The sequence below is a fragment of the Oncorhynchus mykiss genome, chromosome 3, assembly GCF_057628025.1.
Source record: "Oncorhynchus mykiss isolate SJ-2025 chromosome 3, ASM5762802v1, whole genome shotgun sequence".
NCBI classification, from domain to species: Eukaryota; Metazoa; Chordata; class Actinopteri; order Salmoniformes; family Salmonidae; genus Oncorhynchus; species Oncorhynchus mykiss.
In genome coordinates, this window is record NC_143024.1 from 34,246,683 (window position 1) to 34,264,238 (window position 17,556).

At 46.1% G+C, this 17,556-nt stretch overlaps 1 protein-coding gene across 2 annotated transcripts; it reads right to left on the reverse strand.

Annotated features, from left to right (window-relative positions):
* Positions 1-326: 326 nt before the first annotated feature.
* LOC110514303 (PR domain zinc finger protein 1) lies at positions 327-16,009 on the reverse strand. 2 transcript variants are annotated; one of them, XM_021593770.3, is made up of 7 exons: positions 15,877-16,009; positions 9,146-9,463; positions 7,320-7,439; positions 6,088-6,340; positions 2,741-3,768; positions 2,504-2,632; positions 327-2,386 (listed from the first exon to the last, which is right to left on the reverse strand). In XM_021593770.3, the coding sequence occupies exons 2-7, from the start codon at positions 9,440-9,442 to the stop codon at positions 1,793-1,795; spliced, it is 2,421 nt and encodes an 806-aa protein (XP_021449445.2). In that variant the 5' UTR covers positions 9,443-9,463; positions 15,877-16,009; the 3' UTR covers positions 327-1,792. The 2 variants fall into 2 exon arrangements, with proteins under 2 accessions (XP_021449445.2, XP_021449439.2); XM_021593764.3 differs by lacking the exon at positions 15,877-16,009 and adding an exon at positions 11,574-12,154.
* Between the last annotated feature and the right edge of the window lie 1,547 nt (positions 16,010-17,556).

The window sequence follows — 17,556 nt, forward strand, 5'->3', positions numbered from 1 at the left end:
TGCCTCTTCTAAATGCACTATTCTCCACTCATTCCATCCCTTGGAACTTCTTTCAGTGTCTTGATCTAAACCAAAAGGCATATGCTTACCACTTTGATGATGCCTCATATTGGCCGAGGCAAAGTGGTGTCTCATTAGTTTTAACTAGCTACCTCTCCTTCTGTCCTTTCCTCCATGATCACTGATCTGGGGCTACATGAGGTGGAAGCAACATGACCTACCGGAAGCCATAGAATACTGAGACCCTAATGTCTACTAGCTGCTTCTCCTAAAGCACAATACCCAAAACAGGAGGCAGATGAAAACAAAATAGTCACACAAAATAGTCAGATTAGAACTGTGGACATTTATCATAAATTTACATTTTGCACATAAATAACAATGTAAACGAGTATGTAAACAGAGACAGTATTTTTTTCTCCTCTAGGGCTAAAGATGAAAGGGGATGCTTTGGTCATACTTCAGGGTTGGAGGGAGAGAGAAAAAAGCGAGGGGATGGGGGCTGATGTGCAACTGCTTCCAGGTCACCGGCCTGGGCTCACAGTTGCTATGGAGACAAACCATATGTCGTCTTAAAGCCATTATAACAGTCCAATCATATTGAATAGTGGGAGGAGCAAGCACCGGCACTTAAGTCATAAAGGGAAGGGGCCAGTGCATAAGAAGGCCAAGGTGCTTTGGTCTGTGCCATTTAAAAATGAGAAGGGGGATACATTTTTCTCAAACAAAACCACAGCTAAAGAGCTAACACTTCATCACAGACAAACAGTATTCTCTTGGTCTTCTTTTCAATAATATAAGTCTCTTTTTGGTGTGTTTGAAACTAAAGCCAAGTAAACTTTACAGTGTCTCCTTTTGCCATTAACAGTGTATTGAAGTTCCCTTGGACTGTTGGGGGGGGAAGGATTCCTGGACTCGCAGTCTTTATATGCTACATATTGAGCAGACTTTCCTGCTCTTTGGATCATGTGGAGAGGCACTCCAGTTCATTTTGGTTTCTTCTTCAAGTAGCAAAAGCAATAAATAGAAAACACACTCTCCTTCAGCTTCCCTCTGAACGTACAGACACACATACTCACAGGCATACAATCATACACACACTGAGGTAACCGTTGTTGAAAATACATAAAACAAAAAATGCAATTTTTGCAGAACTCAGGATGAGTGTGGACATAGAGAAGCTTGCTGGAAGGGTCAGAAGGTCAAGCAATGCCTTTTCTTTCTAATCAAAAGTTTGTGTTCACCTTTGGCAAAACAAAGTTGCGACCTTTGACCCTTTTTAACCTGCTATATTGTTTAAATATTTAAAAAAAAAAAAAAAAAAAGTAGGCACCCCTGCTTCTCAACAGGTCACACAGGATGGATACAGGCAGAGAGAGAAAGTATCTACAAAGAAATGGCCCCAGAGTGAAATCAAAATCAGAAAAACAAACAGTAAATTACAATGAATTACCTGGTCATTGTAAACATCACTTCCACATATTGCTTTTTGAAGACAGAATAATTGCATAATAAATTAAGGAGGTTATAATAAATTCAACAAAAATAAAATTGAAAATAAACAGTAATAATAACAATGATATGGGTGGATGATTGTCCTGTCTTAAGTGTAGGACACAGTGGAACAGTTAAGTAATCTGGGGACAGTGTCTCTTGGAGCCCTGAGTACATAAGTCCCTGAAAGTTTGAAAACCCCAGTCGCTACAACCATCAAAATATATTTACACTCGTTGCTCCTGCTAACCAAGTTCTCAGAGCCACAGTCTGACTCAACGTCCTTCAAACGGTGAGCTCAAGCCTGTTCCTCAGACTCCTGCTTGATCGTGACGTTGGAAGGAAGAAGCGGACTGCTTCGGCGCAGTTTGATAACCGACGTCTCATTGACTGAATTGTAGAGGCCGTAACCTGTAGACTGGAGCTCACTGGCGCCGCCCTTGTGGTGGTGGTAGCCGGAGGTCTTGAGGTCCATCTCCCTCCACAGCATCCCCAGGACCTGCTTCTCCAGGACAGCCTCAACCTCAACCCCTCCCTGGAGCTGGTCCAGCCTCTCAGCGTGGTCGCTCATGTCGAAGCGCTCAATCTCCTCATTGATGCGCTGGAGCTCTTCCTGGGTGGAGGGGCTGGGGGTGGGGCCACCTGAGGAGGTGACGGCAGCCAGACAGTAGCCCTTCAGGTGTAGCTGCAGGCTGCACAGGTGAATGTAGTGGCGGTGGCAGTGGGGGCACTTGTGTGGCCGCTCGCGGGAGTGAAGGCGCTTGTGCAGCTTCAGGTGGACAAACTGAGTGAACTTGGCAGGGCAGAGCTTGCACAAGTAGGGCTTCTCACCCGAGTGGAGGCGCAGGTGGGTCTTTAGGTTGCTGGTGCTGCTGAAGCGCTTATGGCACACCTGGGGGGAAAGAGGACAAGTGAAGGGTTAGAGGAGGAAGTTCAGCATTGCTTATGTATATGCAGCAGCTAGCTAGCTTAACAGACTTAGCAACTAGCATATGGTGGTGGTCTTTACCGAGCACTCATGGGGCTTCTCTCCAGTGTGCACCAGGAAGTGTTTCTGCAGGTGGGCCAGCTGGGTGAAGCCCTTACTGCAGGTCGAACACTTGAAGGGCCGCTCACCGCTGTGGACACGCAAGTGCACCTACACACAGCAGGGACAACGTTACGTCAGTTGGGTTCAATGCAAGGGAACACAAAGTAATCTGGATGAATGGAATGAAGGGAGTGAACAGAATGTCTCCAGTCTCACCTTGAGGTTAGAGAGCTGGCCGAAGGTCTTGCTGCAGACGTTACACTCGTACTTGATTTTGCCGTTCTGCTTCTTGAGTGGGTAAGGCAGGGTCTTGTAGCCTGTAGAGCCACCACCACGCTTCATCTTGCTCAGGTTCATGGCCTCCTCCTGCCGGCCGCTGGCACTGCCCAGTAGGGCTGAGGTAGGCTTGGTGGGCATGTGCTCGCTAGGGGCCGCCGTGCCCGCTGTAGGTGAGCCGCTGGTGGGGGCGTGGGGGTGCCCGTGTGGGTGAGGATGATCATTGCCAGAGTAGGGGTGATGGGGGTAGTGGGGGCCGGCTTTGTCCCCGAGGGTGGTGGCGGCTGAGAAGGCACTGGTGGTGGCGGAGAGGAGGAAGTCCCGGTGGGTGGAGAATGAGGGGTGGGAGGAGTTAGGTAGTAAGAACCTGCTCCCCGCCTCCCCAGGCAGCAGGGGCATGTTGGGGGGCAGCAGGCTGCTGAAGAGAGGGTACATTCTTGGAAACATTCCCCCGACAGCGGGCACCCCACCCCCAGGTAGTGGGTAGTGGTGGGGTAGCATGTAGCGGGAATAGTGGGGGCCGGGAGGGTAGAAGGGCGAGGAAAGGGGGGCGGCTGGTGGAGAATAGCCTGGGTAGGGACCCAAACCTCGGGAGTAAAAAGAGGAGGATTGGTGTGTGGGTTGGGGAGCTGCGGGGCTACCATCGGGGCTACTCTCCGGACTGCTCCGCGCCGACGGACTCGGGGTCGCCGACGACTGGTTGCCTGGTGATCTGATTACTGTGTAACAAAACTGTACCGGGCTGGTCTTAAGGCTCAGGAACTCTTCCGTTAGATGAGGGTGGGGGCGGAATGGGGGGTAGAGGGCACAGCGGGGTCGCGTGGCCAGTGGCCGGCTGGGCTCCTTCTTGCTAGAGGTGGTGGGGCCCCCGAGGATGGAGGAGACACTGTGTTCTATCTTGACTGGGGCGCTGCTGCTGCTAACATGCTCCTCACTGGCCTGCTGCTTGGCTTCCAGCAGAGACTGCTCTGTAGAGGGAGGGAGGGAGAGAGAGAGGTCAGACGCACTGTTCTCCCTCTGACTGAAGACCACGTTTCCCTTTGACTTGGTGTCAGGAGAATTGAGCACAGGAAAAACTTATCTAGACATGTCTTTACCTTAGGAGAAATAATGGTCTTTCAGCTGTAGAGGTGGGGAGGGGGGTTAGGAACACTGTAACAGTGGTTCAATTAGCGTGACAGATTTGACGAACGATCATGGAGGGCTAAAAGACAGGAAGTGAGGCGTGACAGCTGCCTCGGGGCAGGGTGTGTGTGTGTGTGGTGGTGGTGGTCTGGGGGCAGATAAAAATCAAGATAGAATCCAAATGGGGGCAGGGCTGATTGAAAGTTTCCTCTCAAGTTTGGCCTCAACCTGCCCTCCACCTGACTCTCTCAATCACACACACACACTCTTGACACTTCCTGACAGAGGCCTTTGTCTGATAGGTTTGCTCATCATCTCCAGCATGCACACTCACGACCCAAAGAAGGACCCTTCAATCACATTCCATGAACACAAAAACACACTTCCTATCCTACACCTTTGGACTTTTATCAGTCCTTTAGGTAGAAGTAAAAACAACCACCCAGGATTCCTTCTAGTTTGCTATTGTTTCCAGGTCAAAGGTTAACTGGGAGAGCTTCCTCCTCCCTTGCACCTACTGTCACCTCCACATGATGAAAGATGGGATTACTGCAAGCGCTTCCAGGCTACACACACACGCTAAAAGCCTCTGCATGTCGGTTAACACATCCTCACCTGTTAAACCTCCATCAGTCGGGATTTAGAGTGGACATCAATAATCCCATCCATTTACTACCCATTGAACTTTTACTAGAGGGTCACAAATCTGTGTGTGTGTGTGTCCAATAACGTGTATATACATTAAGCTTTCCAGCACTTAATTACTCGACAGACTTTCAACACACACACAGTGACCCCCACACCACTACAGCGGCAGTGTGTAAACACAGAGGTTATCAGTGCCTCCCCCATCTCCTCTTCCCTGTCCTCCCCCTCAGATAACACCACTCCCAGCCCTCCTTTCTTTCAGAAAACAAACAGGGTGGCCATCTTGGAGATATCAATCTGTCAGCACGGCCCCGCCGCCAGGAAGTTCAAGTAGTCAATGGAGGGGACGCTTTTCTTCCTCTCCTCTCTTCCCTCAGTCTCTCCACTTTTAAAGTGCCAAATAAATTAAGGAGAAGGGCCAAGGAGCCGTCAGCACATCACACACACACTTTTGAGATTAAAAGAGTGAGTGTGTTGGAATGAAATGCCTCTCTGGGTATGTGTGTCCTTGCATGCAAGGGAGAGGGTGTGCGTAGGATAGTATGTGTTTGAACGCATACACATTTAGAACAGGAAATGCTAAACAGGTGCCATATGTCTGTGCAAAGCATATTGTCGTTTTAAGGAAGGCTGATTGTGTAAGCATGTAACACACACAAAATATGGAGAAAAACAACAGCTGTCACACCAAGAGGAGAGCGAGTGGGAGAAGAGCTCCAGTTCAGTCATTTCAGACCAGCCAGTTCTGCTGACTCACACAACCAACTAAACACACGTCTGGTTCTACTATGACTGGGTTAATGGAGAAAGACACAGGGAGAGAGATGGACCGAGACAGAGAGAAGAGAAAGGTAAGTATGATGTCATTCCCAGGTCAACAGAGGCCCCTGTGGTAGTGGGGTGGTCTAATTACAGGGGCCATAGAGAAAAAGTAGGAGCCAGAGGGGCCAGTACCATGAGGGGGCCCAGGCCCCTGTGTCTCTGCCCCAGGAGATGTGCATCTCCCGGGAAACTGGAGTCACTACCTACCACACCTGGAGGCTGAATGCTGGCTCCTTCCTCCCATCCCTACCTACCTCCCTCCCCTTCTAACTCTGTCTGGTGCTCTCTCACTCTTTTTTTGCTTCCTCACACATATTCATATTTGCATTTAGACTATTCACTTTATGACTAGTGATCACACACATGCAATGGTGGCGCTGGCAGAGATGAAAGGTTAACGGGCTGTGTGTGTTAATGCCAGGCAGATGTTCAGAGAGGAAGGAGATGTGGCTCCCCTCAGAAATACTGTCAGGCTCTCACAAATACACACTCTCACGACACACGCCAACACTGAGTAGGTAGGTGCTAAATAAAATCACACACACAAGACCATTGAAAGTTAAACATAATACCAATTGTACACTATACTTCCAAGGATACAGCGTTATTACTATGTAATAAATCATTGCATACAGTATATGATTATCATTGTATAACATCTATGTAATAAGGTTTCATATGATAGGACTTACTCAGTTTCTGCATCATGAGCTCTTCAGAAGGCAGGTAGTGGAGGCGGAGAGCGAACTCTGGGCAGTACCACACCAGCAGCTCGGTGCCAGGGGGGATGGCCCTCACCGTGTAGAAGTAGATGTTCGTGCCATTCTGGCACGCCGCCAGGTTTTGCTCCCCCGCCGAGTGGATCGGGTTGACGTAGCGCATCCAGTTAGACCGCTCCTCGTCCAGGCCGTCCACAAAGTGGTGGAAGTCGCCCTCCGAGTAGATCTGAGGGGACGGAGAGTCGGGAAATGGTCAAAGGTTAACAGGCAAGGAAGTCTCAATGGCAAGTTTAGAACGCTCCAGAAAAACAGTGCTGAGAAACGGCTAAAAATGCTTAAAAATTTGGCAAGATAAGAAGTTGGGGTATGGGGGAGACAAAATACAGCGTGAGTGTAATATCATTAAAGTGTAGACTCGTTAAATCTCTCTCCCCCTCCACTCCAGACCTTATAGCCAGTTATACAGACTGAGGGATGGCGAGACCGACAGAGTAGGAGCCTCTCTTATACACATCCAAAAGAGTTGAGTCAGAGAATACGTCACGCCGACAATGGCACCGACACTCATTCTGAATCTTCCCCCTCTCTCCACTCAGACCACTCTCTCCATCTGATTGTGGACATCAACGAGAGAGAGAGGTCTATAACTCTGTTGTGTCTTGCCTGAGCGAGGTACATGAATGGAACACATAGCTTTGGGATGTTGTTGAATCTAGGTGAGTGCCTGTGTGTGTATGAGTGCTACATTGTCACTTCCCGGAACGATGACGCCGTAGCCCTGTTCCTGTGTACAGTGTAAAATTGTCATATTACTCCTCCATTGTTCCACTACAGTTCTTACTGTACTAGCTGCCACACTTACTGATCAGACAACCACTACTGAATAACAGGCTTTACCCAGCAGATTTATCATGATGAAATAGGAGTTGAGGGTGTGTGTTACAGCGACAAGTATGTACCACACACACAGAGTGGAGAGCCTTAGTCTCAGAATGATTAGAGAGAAAACCCCTTCCGTCTCCACACACACACAAACTTCTGAAGAACGCAGAGACCCTGGCCGTGACGTCACACGAAGTCAGTCAGTGGAACAGGAAATGACCTATGGTTGTTTTTCTTCCTCTGTGGCTGTCTTTTACTGAAAGTGGAGCGCTTGCTCTCTTTGTGTGTGTGTGTGTTAGTGGACAGGAGGGAAAACCACTCACCCTCCAGAAGTACTTCCTGTTGGCGTCTTTGGGGACGCTGTCTGCAGTGTAGCTCTGACCCACCAGGGGGCCGAAGCGTGTTCCTTTGGGGATGTACTCTCTGCTGGCCACTCCAATCACCTACAGGACAGAGATAAAGACCATTAGTTGCAGTGTGTGTATGTTCGGTGGTTAGAGGATTTACGTTATCACATCCTGCCAGGAGGTCACAGTCTTCACATGAAGACGGCCGGAAGAACCCATCATCATGATCAAATCAACAAACAAGGCTGCCTCTCTCTCTGTGTGTGTGTGTATATATAATTACTACTCCGTACAAGAAAAACCAGTGGCTTAGGCTGGGAATTTGACTGTCACACTTTTTCCTCAAGCCACATTTGCTGTGTGTTTTAAGTGTGTGAACATAGTCAAACATACACCTAACCCTTATCCAGTGCCAACAGGAAGAGTTAGACACCTTGAGGGAAAGAGTTCTATTTCCTCCATCTCACCCAGGTTATGCCACAAAGCATCTCCCCCTTCTCGCCTCTGTTCCTTTCTAATTGACCACAGGGCCACTCCCTCTGACACCCTTTACGACACCCACTCTGCTAACCAGACAACACACCCTACCACATCAAAACAACTCACCTCAGACTGTTCACCTTAAAGGAGAAAGAGATCCACACCTGATATTAAAGCGCTGTTGTTCCTTTCAAAATAATTGAAAAAAAAATGTAAATAGAGGGAGGAAGGAAGAACAGCAAGGGAAGTGCATCCGTCTGAAAATGAGGGATTATCAAACCTAGACGTTCAGCTAATCTCCTAACCATGATATTCACCAAACCCCCTACACAGACTACACTTGCACGCACACACACACCCTTATCCCCTTCATGCATATCCTACACAAACACCCTCCCTAAAGGATTGGGAAATCCCCCTTCCCATTTCCATCCCAGGGCCAGACCACTTCAAGATTAGGGGTGTTTTGAGGATAACTTATTAACCGACTTTACAATGCTCCCTAAATGACTAAGTCAATATCCTTTCATCACTGGTAATGCTATACTCTGTCCACATCCTCTCATTTTCCTCTCTTATTTTCCCTCAATCTTAGTGGTCGCTTCTGTGAAGGTGATAAATATTGACGGATACCGTATCAGGTCGTAAACAAACGTGGTGGGAAACACTCATTCTCACACACACAGGGTGATAAGAAACAGATGAGCAATGACAAGAAAATCTATTCATTGCAACCAAATCATGCGGTCTTGATCAGGTTAAAACCACAAAACGCTCCCCACCTACTCTCATGACCCCTCGTCACACTTATTCTACAGGGTTCAACGGTTAGACTGACTGGGAATCAGTTTGGGTTGTGAAGAGGTTGATATCTGGACAGAGGTAGGGAGAACTGGGTCTGGTCTAGTGTAGGACTGACTAGTGTGAGAACATAGAGGGATAGACACAGAGACAGGTAGGGTAAATGGTTATCAGGATGTGTTGATGAATCTCCCGTCAACAGCATGGCTAAGTATGATTAATGACTCTTCATGGATGGGTGGGAGCTCATTTCTCACTGCAGAGGCTCTGTAGCAACCTGCATCACACCTCTGAGAGTGTGTGTGAATTCCCCTCCACACTGGGCTTACACACCACTCCTACAACGCACACAGGTCATCGCCGTGCTCCTGTGTGTGATCTTTTACAATGAGACACCCTCCTCACCACAATCCCCCCCTGGCTGAGACTTCTCCTGCTGTCATATATTACCTACAGTTGAGTCATGTGAGTTTGGGGAGCATATGGGTTTACAGATGGTGTGTGTGTATGTGTCTTCCTACCGCTTTGGAATCAGCTAGTTGTTTGAAGGCCAGGTTACGAGGCAGTGAGGCCTCTGCTCTCGTTAACCCCTTGCTCTCTGTCCCTGCCTCCCGCGGAGTATCCTTGACGATGTAGGTACACTTCTCCTCAAACTCCACCTCCGTCCACTTCATCATGTCCACCTCCTCCATCTTAGAGTCTGTGTCGGTGGCCATTTTGGATCTCGTGTCCATCTGGGTTTCCGTGTCCCTATGGGGTTCGGTGTCCATCTTGACGTTGTCGTGCTCTACAGTGTGGGCCCCCTCAGTAGTCAACATGGCCGAGCTATGAGAGGTAGCCTGAGAGAAAGGGATAGCGATAAGAGAGTGAGTGAGTGAGAAAGACCGAGATGGAGAGAAGGAGAAAGGAAAAAAATTGAAGGGGAGAAAAAGAGAGAGAGGGGAGCGTTATTATCCAGTATGAGTCAGTGAGTGGCGAGTTCCTTTGAGACTGGCTGACTAATCAGACAGTGTCTGTGCTCTCTCTGTGGGAACAAGAGCCACTGTCGACCGACCCCACTAGCCTCCAGCCCAGGACAGTCTAATCTCCTCTACTATCTACTTAGAAGGAAACACAATCACAGGAAACCGTCAACTCTATTCAAATAAGTTACAGAAAAAAATTTAAAAGAACACTTTGAGTCCAGAGTGAAAAGTATATCCCTTTTTTTTATTACAGATGAGTTGTGACCCAAGAGTATGTGTTATATACTGTATGCGTATACGGCTAGTGTCTCGGGGAAAGACAGATTGACCAATGACTTGTGCAGATAGGCTGACACGGCCTAACCAATGGCAGCCAAGCTGTGAGTCCATTCCGTGGGCTATGTAAGATGGCATAAGGTCAGGGCCAGCCACGCTACCCCTCGGTCTCTACCCTCCCTCACTATCTTCATTCCCTCTGTACCCTTCTCCCTCTCTGTCCAACTCTACTTCTATGTAGCCTACCCTTCTTCATTCTCCCTCCTTGTCAAACTGTCAACATAAGTCTCTTAATCCTCCTGTTTCTTTCTTTAACCCCCTCTCCCTTATGCTCTCTCACTGTCCCTAGTCCTCTCCCCCCAGGGTGGAAAAATAGTCACAAACAGGGGAAGGAAGTCCTGTCTACGTCTGAATGGAGCTAAAATTGGAAGCAGAGTGGCAGAGCAGCGGAACAGGCAAATCGTCCGTGTGTGTGTGTGGGATCAGTCGGGAGGGAGTGCCAAACCTTTCCATTTGGGGGGCCACAGCAGCACAAACAAACTTCAAACGCTCCCCACCCAAGACCATCTCACACACACATCCTTGTCCCACAACAAAAACACAGTGTCCGTAGAATGAATGATCATACGCTACAAAGATTGTCCAATTTCAAGGCCGATGATAGACTGAAATGCAACCTTATACGGTGTCACTCACATATAATTCAGGAAAAATGTACCATAACCCTCCAGCAATCTCCACAACTAAACCACAACTAAAAGCTTGACAAAATTCCCCAAGCCTTGACCAAATTAAACATGACCCTAAATTCACTCAAGCCGAAAAAACAGGCTCCAAGGAGACTAGTGTAATTAATGAACTTCCGGAAGAGTAACAGAACAACAAATCACTTTCTCAAAATGTTTTTCCAACATTAATTTCAAATAAAATTGTACTACAAACAATATCCCAAGTAATTACATACATGAAATGATAATGCAAATAGGATATTCCGTTTCAATGTAGAGTAGAGCATTTCAAACTATTTATTAATATTGTGATATTATTTATTGTACATTGATATCATGAATATCCTTTGAAAGGGATTTAAATATATAGATAAATATAATACCAAACACTAGTCAAAATCTGTTCCTGCTAATAAATTAGTCTTTATGACAGCTGTGCAAAACGAATACTGAAACTGAGAACCTGGCCAAAAGCAACTGATTTATTCAACTCTCACATACACATCTCTGTTAAAATATTCGATAAACACAACTGATATAGTTTTTTTATTTTTTATTTTTTTAATGTAGCAAGCTATAACCGATGACAATTTTCGAATTTTAATAATTCAAACAATTCAGCTGAAGTGGACAAACTGCAATAAGATAATAATTTAAATATTATATTCAACAATATACTGAAAGTTTAACAAACTCATTGCATAATGGAGTGGCCTGACAAACAAGGAGAAAACTTTGACTTACATAAATAACTCCTAAAATAAACCTTCATATTCGTTGTCACTGGTTTAATTTAGAAAAGTGCTTGTTCAACTATTACAAGCAAAACAAATGTAATACACAACTTTAAAAATCCTCAAAACAAATATAATTTAAGAAGAAATTAAATAAATGTTTTCCTTAAAATAAAAGTGAAAATTCCAAAATCAAACGTTTTTTTCTCTACAAGTCCCTGTTTCTCCATTGACTAGCGTACTCACCGAGAAGCTTTGGTCCCAGCCACACATAGGGCCGAATGATCTCTCCCCTGGGTGAGTGTTTTATTTGTGTGTGTGTGTGGGACAGGTGCAGTTCACCCTCTCCCCCTCCAATCCAAGCGCTACTCCAGAGTGCGAGTGCTGTGTGTGAGCGTGTGTGTGTCTGTTCTAGTGAGTGCCTTCTGTTTAACTGACTGCCCCTCAACAAGTGAGGGAGATGTTGATTCACTCAGTGGTCCCTCCCTCATTCCCTCTCCACTCCCCCTCAAGGACCGCCCACCACCATGAGGAACACGATCGCTTGCATCTCATTCAGGGTAGCAGTGGCAGGCAGGCACACACACACACACTGCTCTATGGAAATAGCAGGCGCCTTCACCTGAGGCATGAGCTCTCGCTGCTTCACACAAAACAAACACTCAACAATTTCAATTGGCACATAAAAGTACCATCACACACCTTAACATAAATTCAAACATTCTCCTGCAGTCTTCGATAAACTTCAATAAAATTAGAAAAGGTTGCCAGTTCCAAATCAAAGTCTCAAAAACATATTCCCTCAACATGGGTGCTTGTTGTGTAACAGTGCAACTGTTACATATCAACAACAAACACACATAGATGGGGGGGGGGGGGGGGTTGTTTATGAGTCTTCTTGGGGAAGGAGGACATCCTGTGATGGTGACTCAATGCCCCTCTACTGTTTACCCAGCACAGAGCCGCGGACGGACGTTCCTCTTACACACACCCTAAAGGGCGACACTGAACTGACCTCAAGGCTCAGTCTCACCAACACACTCCCTCTCGGTCTCTCTCCCTCTGGTAATAAACTGAGGCATAAAAGGTGCAGGGCTTATTGACCCTGGTTAAATACAACACAAAACACTTTGTCTCTCCATCTATCCCTCTTTTCTGTCTGTATCAGATCCCCATTGCAAAGACCACTCAAAGCAAGCAACCGTGTCCTGGAATTCAACTGGAAATCCCCTACTCTTCCTCGATTGACATCAGTCTTGAGTGGGACGGAGTGGAGCGAGGGCTAATGAAGAATGAGAATGAAGAAAATAAAACATGAGGCAGGGAGGGAGAGAAAGACAGAACCAACCGGGTCTTCAATCCCCCCCACTGGTGACAGAGAGTTGACCACATCACACGCTGCCTACTCCTTCCTGCCAACATACGATCCACCGGCCCCAAACACACACGATCTGCACCCCAGCTGGTCTACATGATCATGCTCTGTAGCGACCAACCCCTACCAAAAAAAATCTCACTCCCTCCACAAAAACAAGTTAAGATTTCAACTAAACAAAAAACGAGAGCGAAAATAACATATTTTCCCCTTTGAAAGTCACATGTGGTCCATCCCTACCCACTTGCTGGCTGGGAACAATCTGGGCCAAGACACAGACAACCCCCCACCCCACCCCACTCACTCACTCACTAGGCTCTCCTGATCCCTTTCCCCTCTCCTCATCCCTCTCTCTGCTTAAACTGTAAAGGAAGGAGGGGGCGCAGGCCTGAGGCTGGGGGAGTAGGGAGGGGTGCCTCTGCTCTGAAGTCAAATGGCTCTTTTTGTTTATGCGCAGGCTGAGGAGGGTATTTAATGTGGCCTGCATGCCTGGAGGAGAGAGGGAGGGAGGAAGAGGGCCACACAAATAAGGGCATGGGGACCTCCTGTCTCTGTTAGTTTTACAGAGGGCTCCTATCAGGGCTAAGAGTAACACACACACAGAGCTGAGCAGAATTGTGGTGCCAACACATTAGAAGGACGTAGGGATTATGAAAAGAAAGAAGAGAAAGGAGGTGAGGATGAGAGTGGATGGAATGGGTGGGGGTGGCTAAACCACAGGTGAGATTAGCAGCCATTCCAAATTCCTGGTTCCCTCTGCAACAAGAGGCAAAAAGCAGCAAACTTTATTGACTTCATGGCAGATCCAGCTTAACGATCCTGCTCGTCACAAGAAGAGAAGTACTGGCTACACTGTCAATTTCTCATTCAAATGCCATGACTGTTATTCACCTTGATATTCAAACTCTCTCACACACACACAAACTTCACAAAACTTTCCCCACAACAGTGGTGGATCTTATCTTGAGAGTTGATCTGGAGTGTCACTGATTTTCTCCCCTTTGTCACAATATGTTTTAATTCCGGTCTACAGGATGCCTCTCACAAGATCATAGCAAGAAGATTGTTATTGACCATTTCATGTGGTGTGTGTGTGTGTGTGTGTCAAACGATGCTTGTATCCGCTTGAACTTTCCTCAAAAAGTGTGTGCGCAGAGGAGGTGCAGTGGATTTGGGTATTGTTCTGGAAAGAGTTAATCCCTCAATGGAGCCATTAGGGGGAAGTATGGAGGTTAGACCATTATCCCATTTGGGCTGAAGGACCTGTGTGTGTGGACACGTGTCAGGTTGAGCCCCCCTACAGCGTAGAGCAGGGTGGGGTTAGGGCATTGCAGTAGCTCTCCTAATCTTGCCAATCCACCGCAGCTACACACACACACACACTCTCCCCCCTCAGCCATCTGGAGGGACTGTCCACACTGCGGACACTTGTGTGTTACGATCAACACCACCAGACAGTCACCCTCCTTAACCCAGAGGAAGAGCTAATCATGGACTATTTGGCACATGCCACTGATTACATTGTACTTTTCATTAAGGAGGCAAACAGAGGCCAGTGGCATTGAAACACTGCTGACAATGAGACAAGGAAAGAGAGGGGGGGGGGGGGGGGGGTAGGAGCTATCCCCTCACACACGTTTCAGGCCAGGCAGCCATTGGATTCCAAATAGAGCTGGGCTGGGACTATCTCAAATGTCAAATGATGTAATAACTTCACTTCCTGTAATCAAAATACTACAATGTTTGCTTCATAACTCATAAATCCACATTTCCCAAATATTAGACTTATGAAATCTTAATTTTGCATTATCTCAAAGACTGAACTATATGGTGTAGAATGACAATAGTGTAAGTAACATAACTGAGATTCTCTTGTTTTCCACAGAGAAACGGATGTGTGTGTATGACTGATATCCTGGGCAAAACGGACTCAACTCTAGAAACTGTAAATGAAACTTTCAACCACTAAATAGACAGAACTATTTAAGCTCGCAGACCTTTTCCGCAGGTAAATGTTTTCGGAAGTTTGCAGTGCATTCCCGTAAACAACCTGGAACGTGCTCTGTCACAACCAGAATCACATGCCTCTTCTTTTCGGCAATGTGCAGGAAGTCGTAAGCCTACTGCACACACAATGATGAGCACAGCACGTTGTGATAACACAACCTTCCAAAGCGGCTGCGTCATCGGACACATTTCGGGGGTAGTCAACGAATCATAAAACAATAGGACATATGATCCTAGGGCCTTTGCTATTGCACCAAATACTGCCCACGACAGCTGTACTTAAAAACAATGTTTATGTAGTTGTCAGGTTGTGGTATGTGTTACACTGGACAGATATAGGCTAATGGAACTCGACGCGTGTGTACCATACCCCCGTGCCGGTGACAGCAACCAAAGCGTTGCGCAACGGGTGTTCAACTGTTAAAAACTGTCAAATACCCGGTCTGGCACATTTGCCAGTTTAGCGAACGCCATAGTGAAAAGATAGAATCAGGACATTGCATAACCTGTGCAAGATGAGACTGTAGGATAAAAACGAAACGGGGCTAACAAGTCCACTCGTCAAAATATAGCGTTGTTATCCGACTTCTTTGTCGGGCTAAAGAATGTAAAACGACTCAACTGTAGACTACGCAAGACGCACTTCCAGTCTTGTACTCTATGCAATCACTTTCGATACAAAGCCGGGTCGTTCAATGCGACTCATTCAATTCCTTATCGCATTCTTAATTGAACCATACACACTTTTATTATCAGTAGGCTAATATCGATTCAGAGTTGCAACAAAGGGGAAGATGAGTTTCAGAAAATTATTAATTAAGCCAAACAAGTGCGAATATTTGCTAAAATAGATTGTTAGGCTGTGTTGGAGTAGTTCTGTAGGGCTACTATAAAGCAAATAGCCTACCTAACATTAAATTAGGATACAATGTTTCTCATGGCTAGGCTATATAACCTATAGGCTACATACACAACGTGCCAAAACTTAAGGTAGAAGAATGTGAATGAAATGCGACAAAACGTGAGATCGGCTGCTCTGTCTTAATTCAAGACTAACTTTTCGCCAACACTAAACAATGTAGCAAATAAATGTAGGCTATTCCATGTTGTTTATCGAACTGCAGGGACTGTAGCCACGCGAGCGAAGCGGGGTGCAAACTCTTTTACCTGTCCGCGTTATGACGCGCCTGTCGCGGAGCGCTGGAAGATATCCTTATCCCAATTTCCAAACTCAGGTGCTGCTGGCCTAGGTCCGATCGTCTCTCTTTGTAGTGCGTGTATACTATGAAATTGTCGAGGTGAATCTGTAGTCTACAGTTTCCATACAAAGTAGCCTACCCCTTCTTTCCGCGCACAAATCTGCTCCACCCAAAACTGTAATTAGGATTAAGACAGGCAATTAACAAAACAAACCCCTGCGCTTTCGATAACTGATGGAGCAATTGTTAGCAATAATAACACCTCTCGTTTCCAACATTTGCAGTGTGCTTAATTTAAAGGAAATTAACATGTTCATTTAGGATAGCCTAAATGTCGAGAAAGTTTTAGACGCCTTTGCACCCACTGTGAAGGCTGCTAAAAGATAACTGAGGTGAAAATGAATCAATAGGCAATAGTTACAAAGTCATGTCTTTGTAATGTGCATATTTGAATGATTAAAAACTTGAAAGAAAAGGGAAATTTGGACGCAATAGGTGAAATTGATTAATATAAGACATTGAACGCTTTATTGATATGAAATCAATGATCATTCTCAATAATTAGCCTATTTATTTGGCAGAGGTGGGCCTACCATATGCTACCGTGTCCTTTGGTAGAAAAATTTTCTTAAAGGAATCGTTTTTCATCAAGCATAAATACATTTTTATCAGGATTAGTCTATTTTCTGAACGTTTTCCTTTTTTAAAATTGCATCCAAATGTTTGGATGACATTTTTGGTAAATGTTTTGTTGTTGTAAAACTTAAACACATTTAATTGTAATAAAATACATAATATTTGCTTTAAAAAAGTTATCTTTATTGGTAGGCTAATAATGTCAATATGTGGCTTGGAGCACCAGAGCGGTCTGGTGAAGGCAAATCCTGTGTAGCCTAGTCATATTGCCACTTTTTATGGGAATTTGTATGCATGTGTTTGACTACTTACTATATTACATTTATTTTCTTTTTGGTGGGCTGAGCATGTTTTTATAGTTATTATGAAATTGTTATGATGATAATTGTCCAGTGCTTTTAAAATCATTCCAAGTAAAAGGACATTCATTTTATGTCTGAGTGAAAATGGAAGCCATTTGAATCCAATGTTTTATATCTGTCCTGCATGTTTGAGTGAAGGGGGAGCGTGAGCACCTGTTGAGCTTTGACTGAGCCCCTGTAGCCCTATCCCATTTGATATGCGGGTCTGTACTGTACCTCCTCCCTCTTCCGAAATTCTCTCTTCTCTTCTATTCTATTCAGGTATCTCTCTCTCTCCACTGAGTCTCCCCAACCCTGTGGTAATGGAGTCCATGCTGAGCAGGGTTAGCTGTAGTGGCACACTTCCGCTGTGCCCAGAAGTCTCAGATCTTTACGCAAAATAGACACACTTACACACTCTTTCTGTCTCCAACCCCCCCAACACACACAGTGATGCAGCCCACTCCTCATCAAAGCTGTGGAAGTGTGTGTGGGACGATGGATGTGATGGGGGGGGGGTTCAGAACCCTTTGAGCACAGCAGACATACACATTCCACCCACTCCTAGTGCCCTGCCCCTACCAGCCTCTAACCCTGGGTGCTCAGAGGTATACCGCATCCTTCGTTATGTCCCTTTCTCTATTTCGCTCTCTTTCTCATCCCTCTTTCTC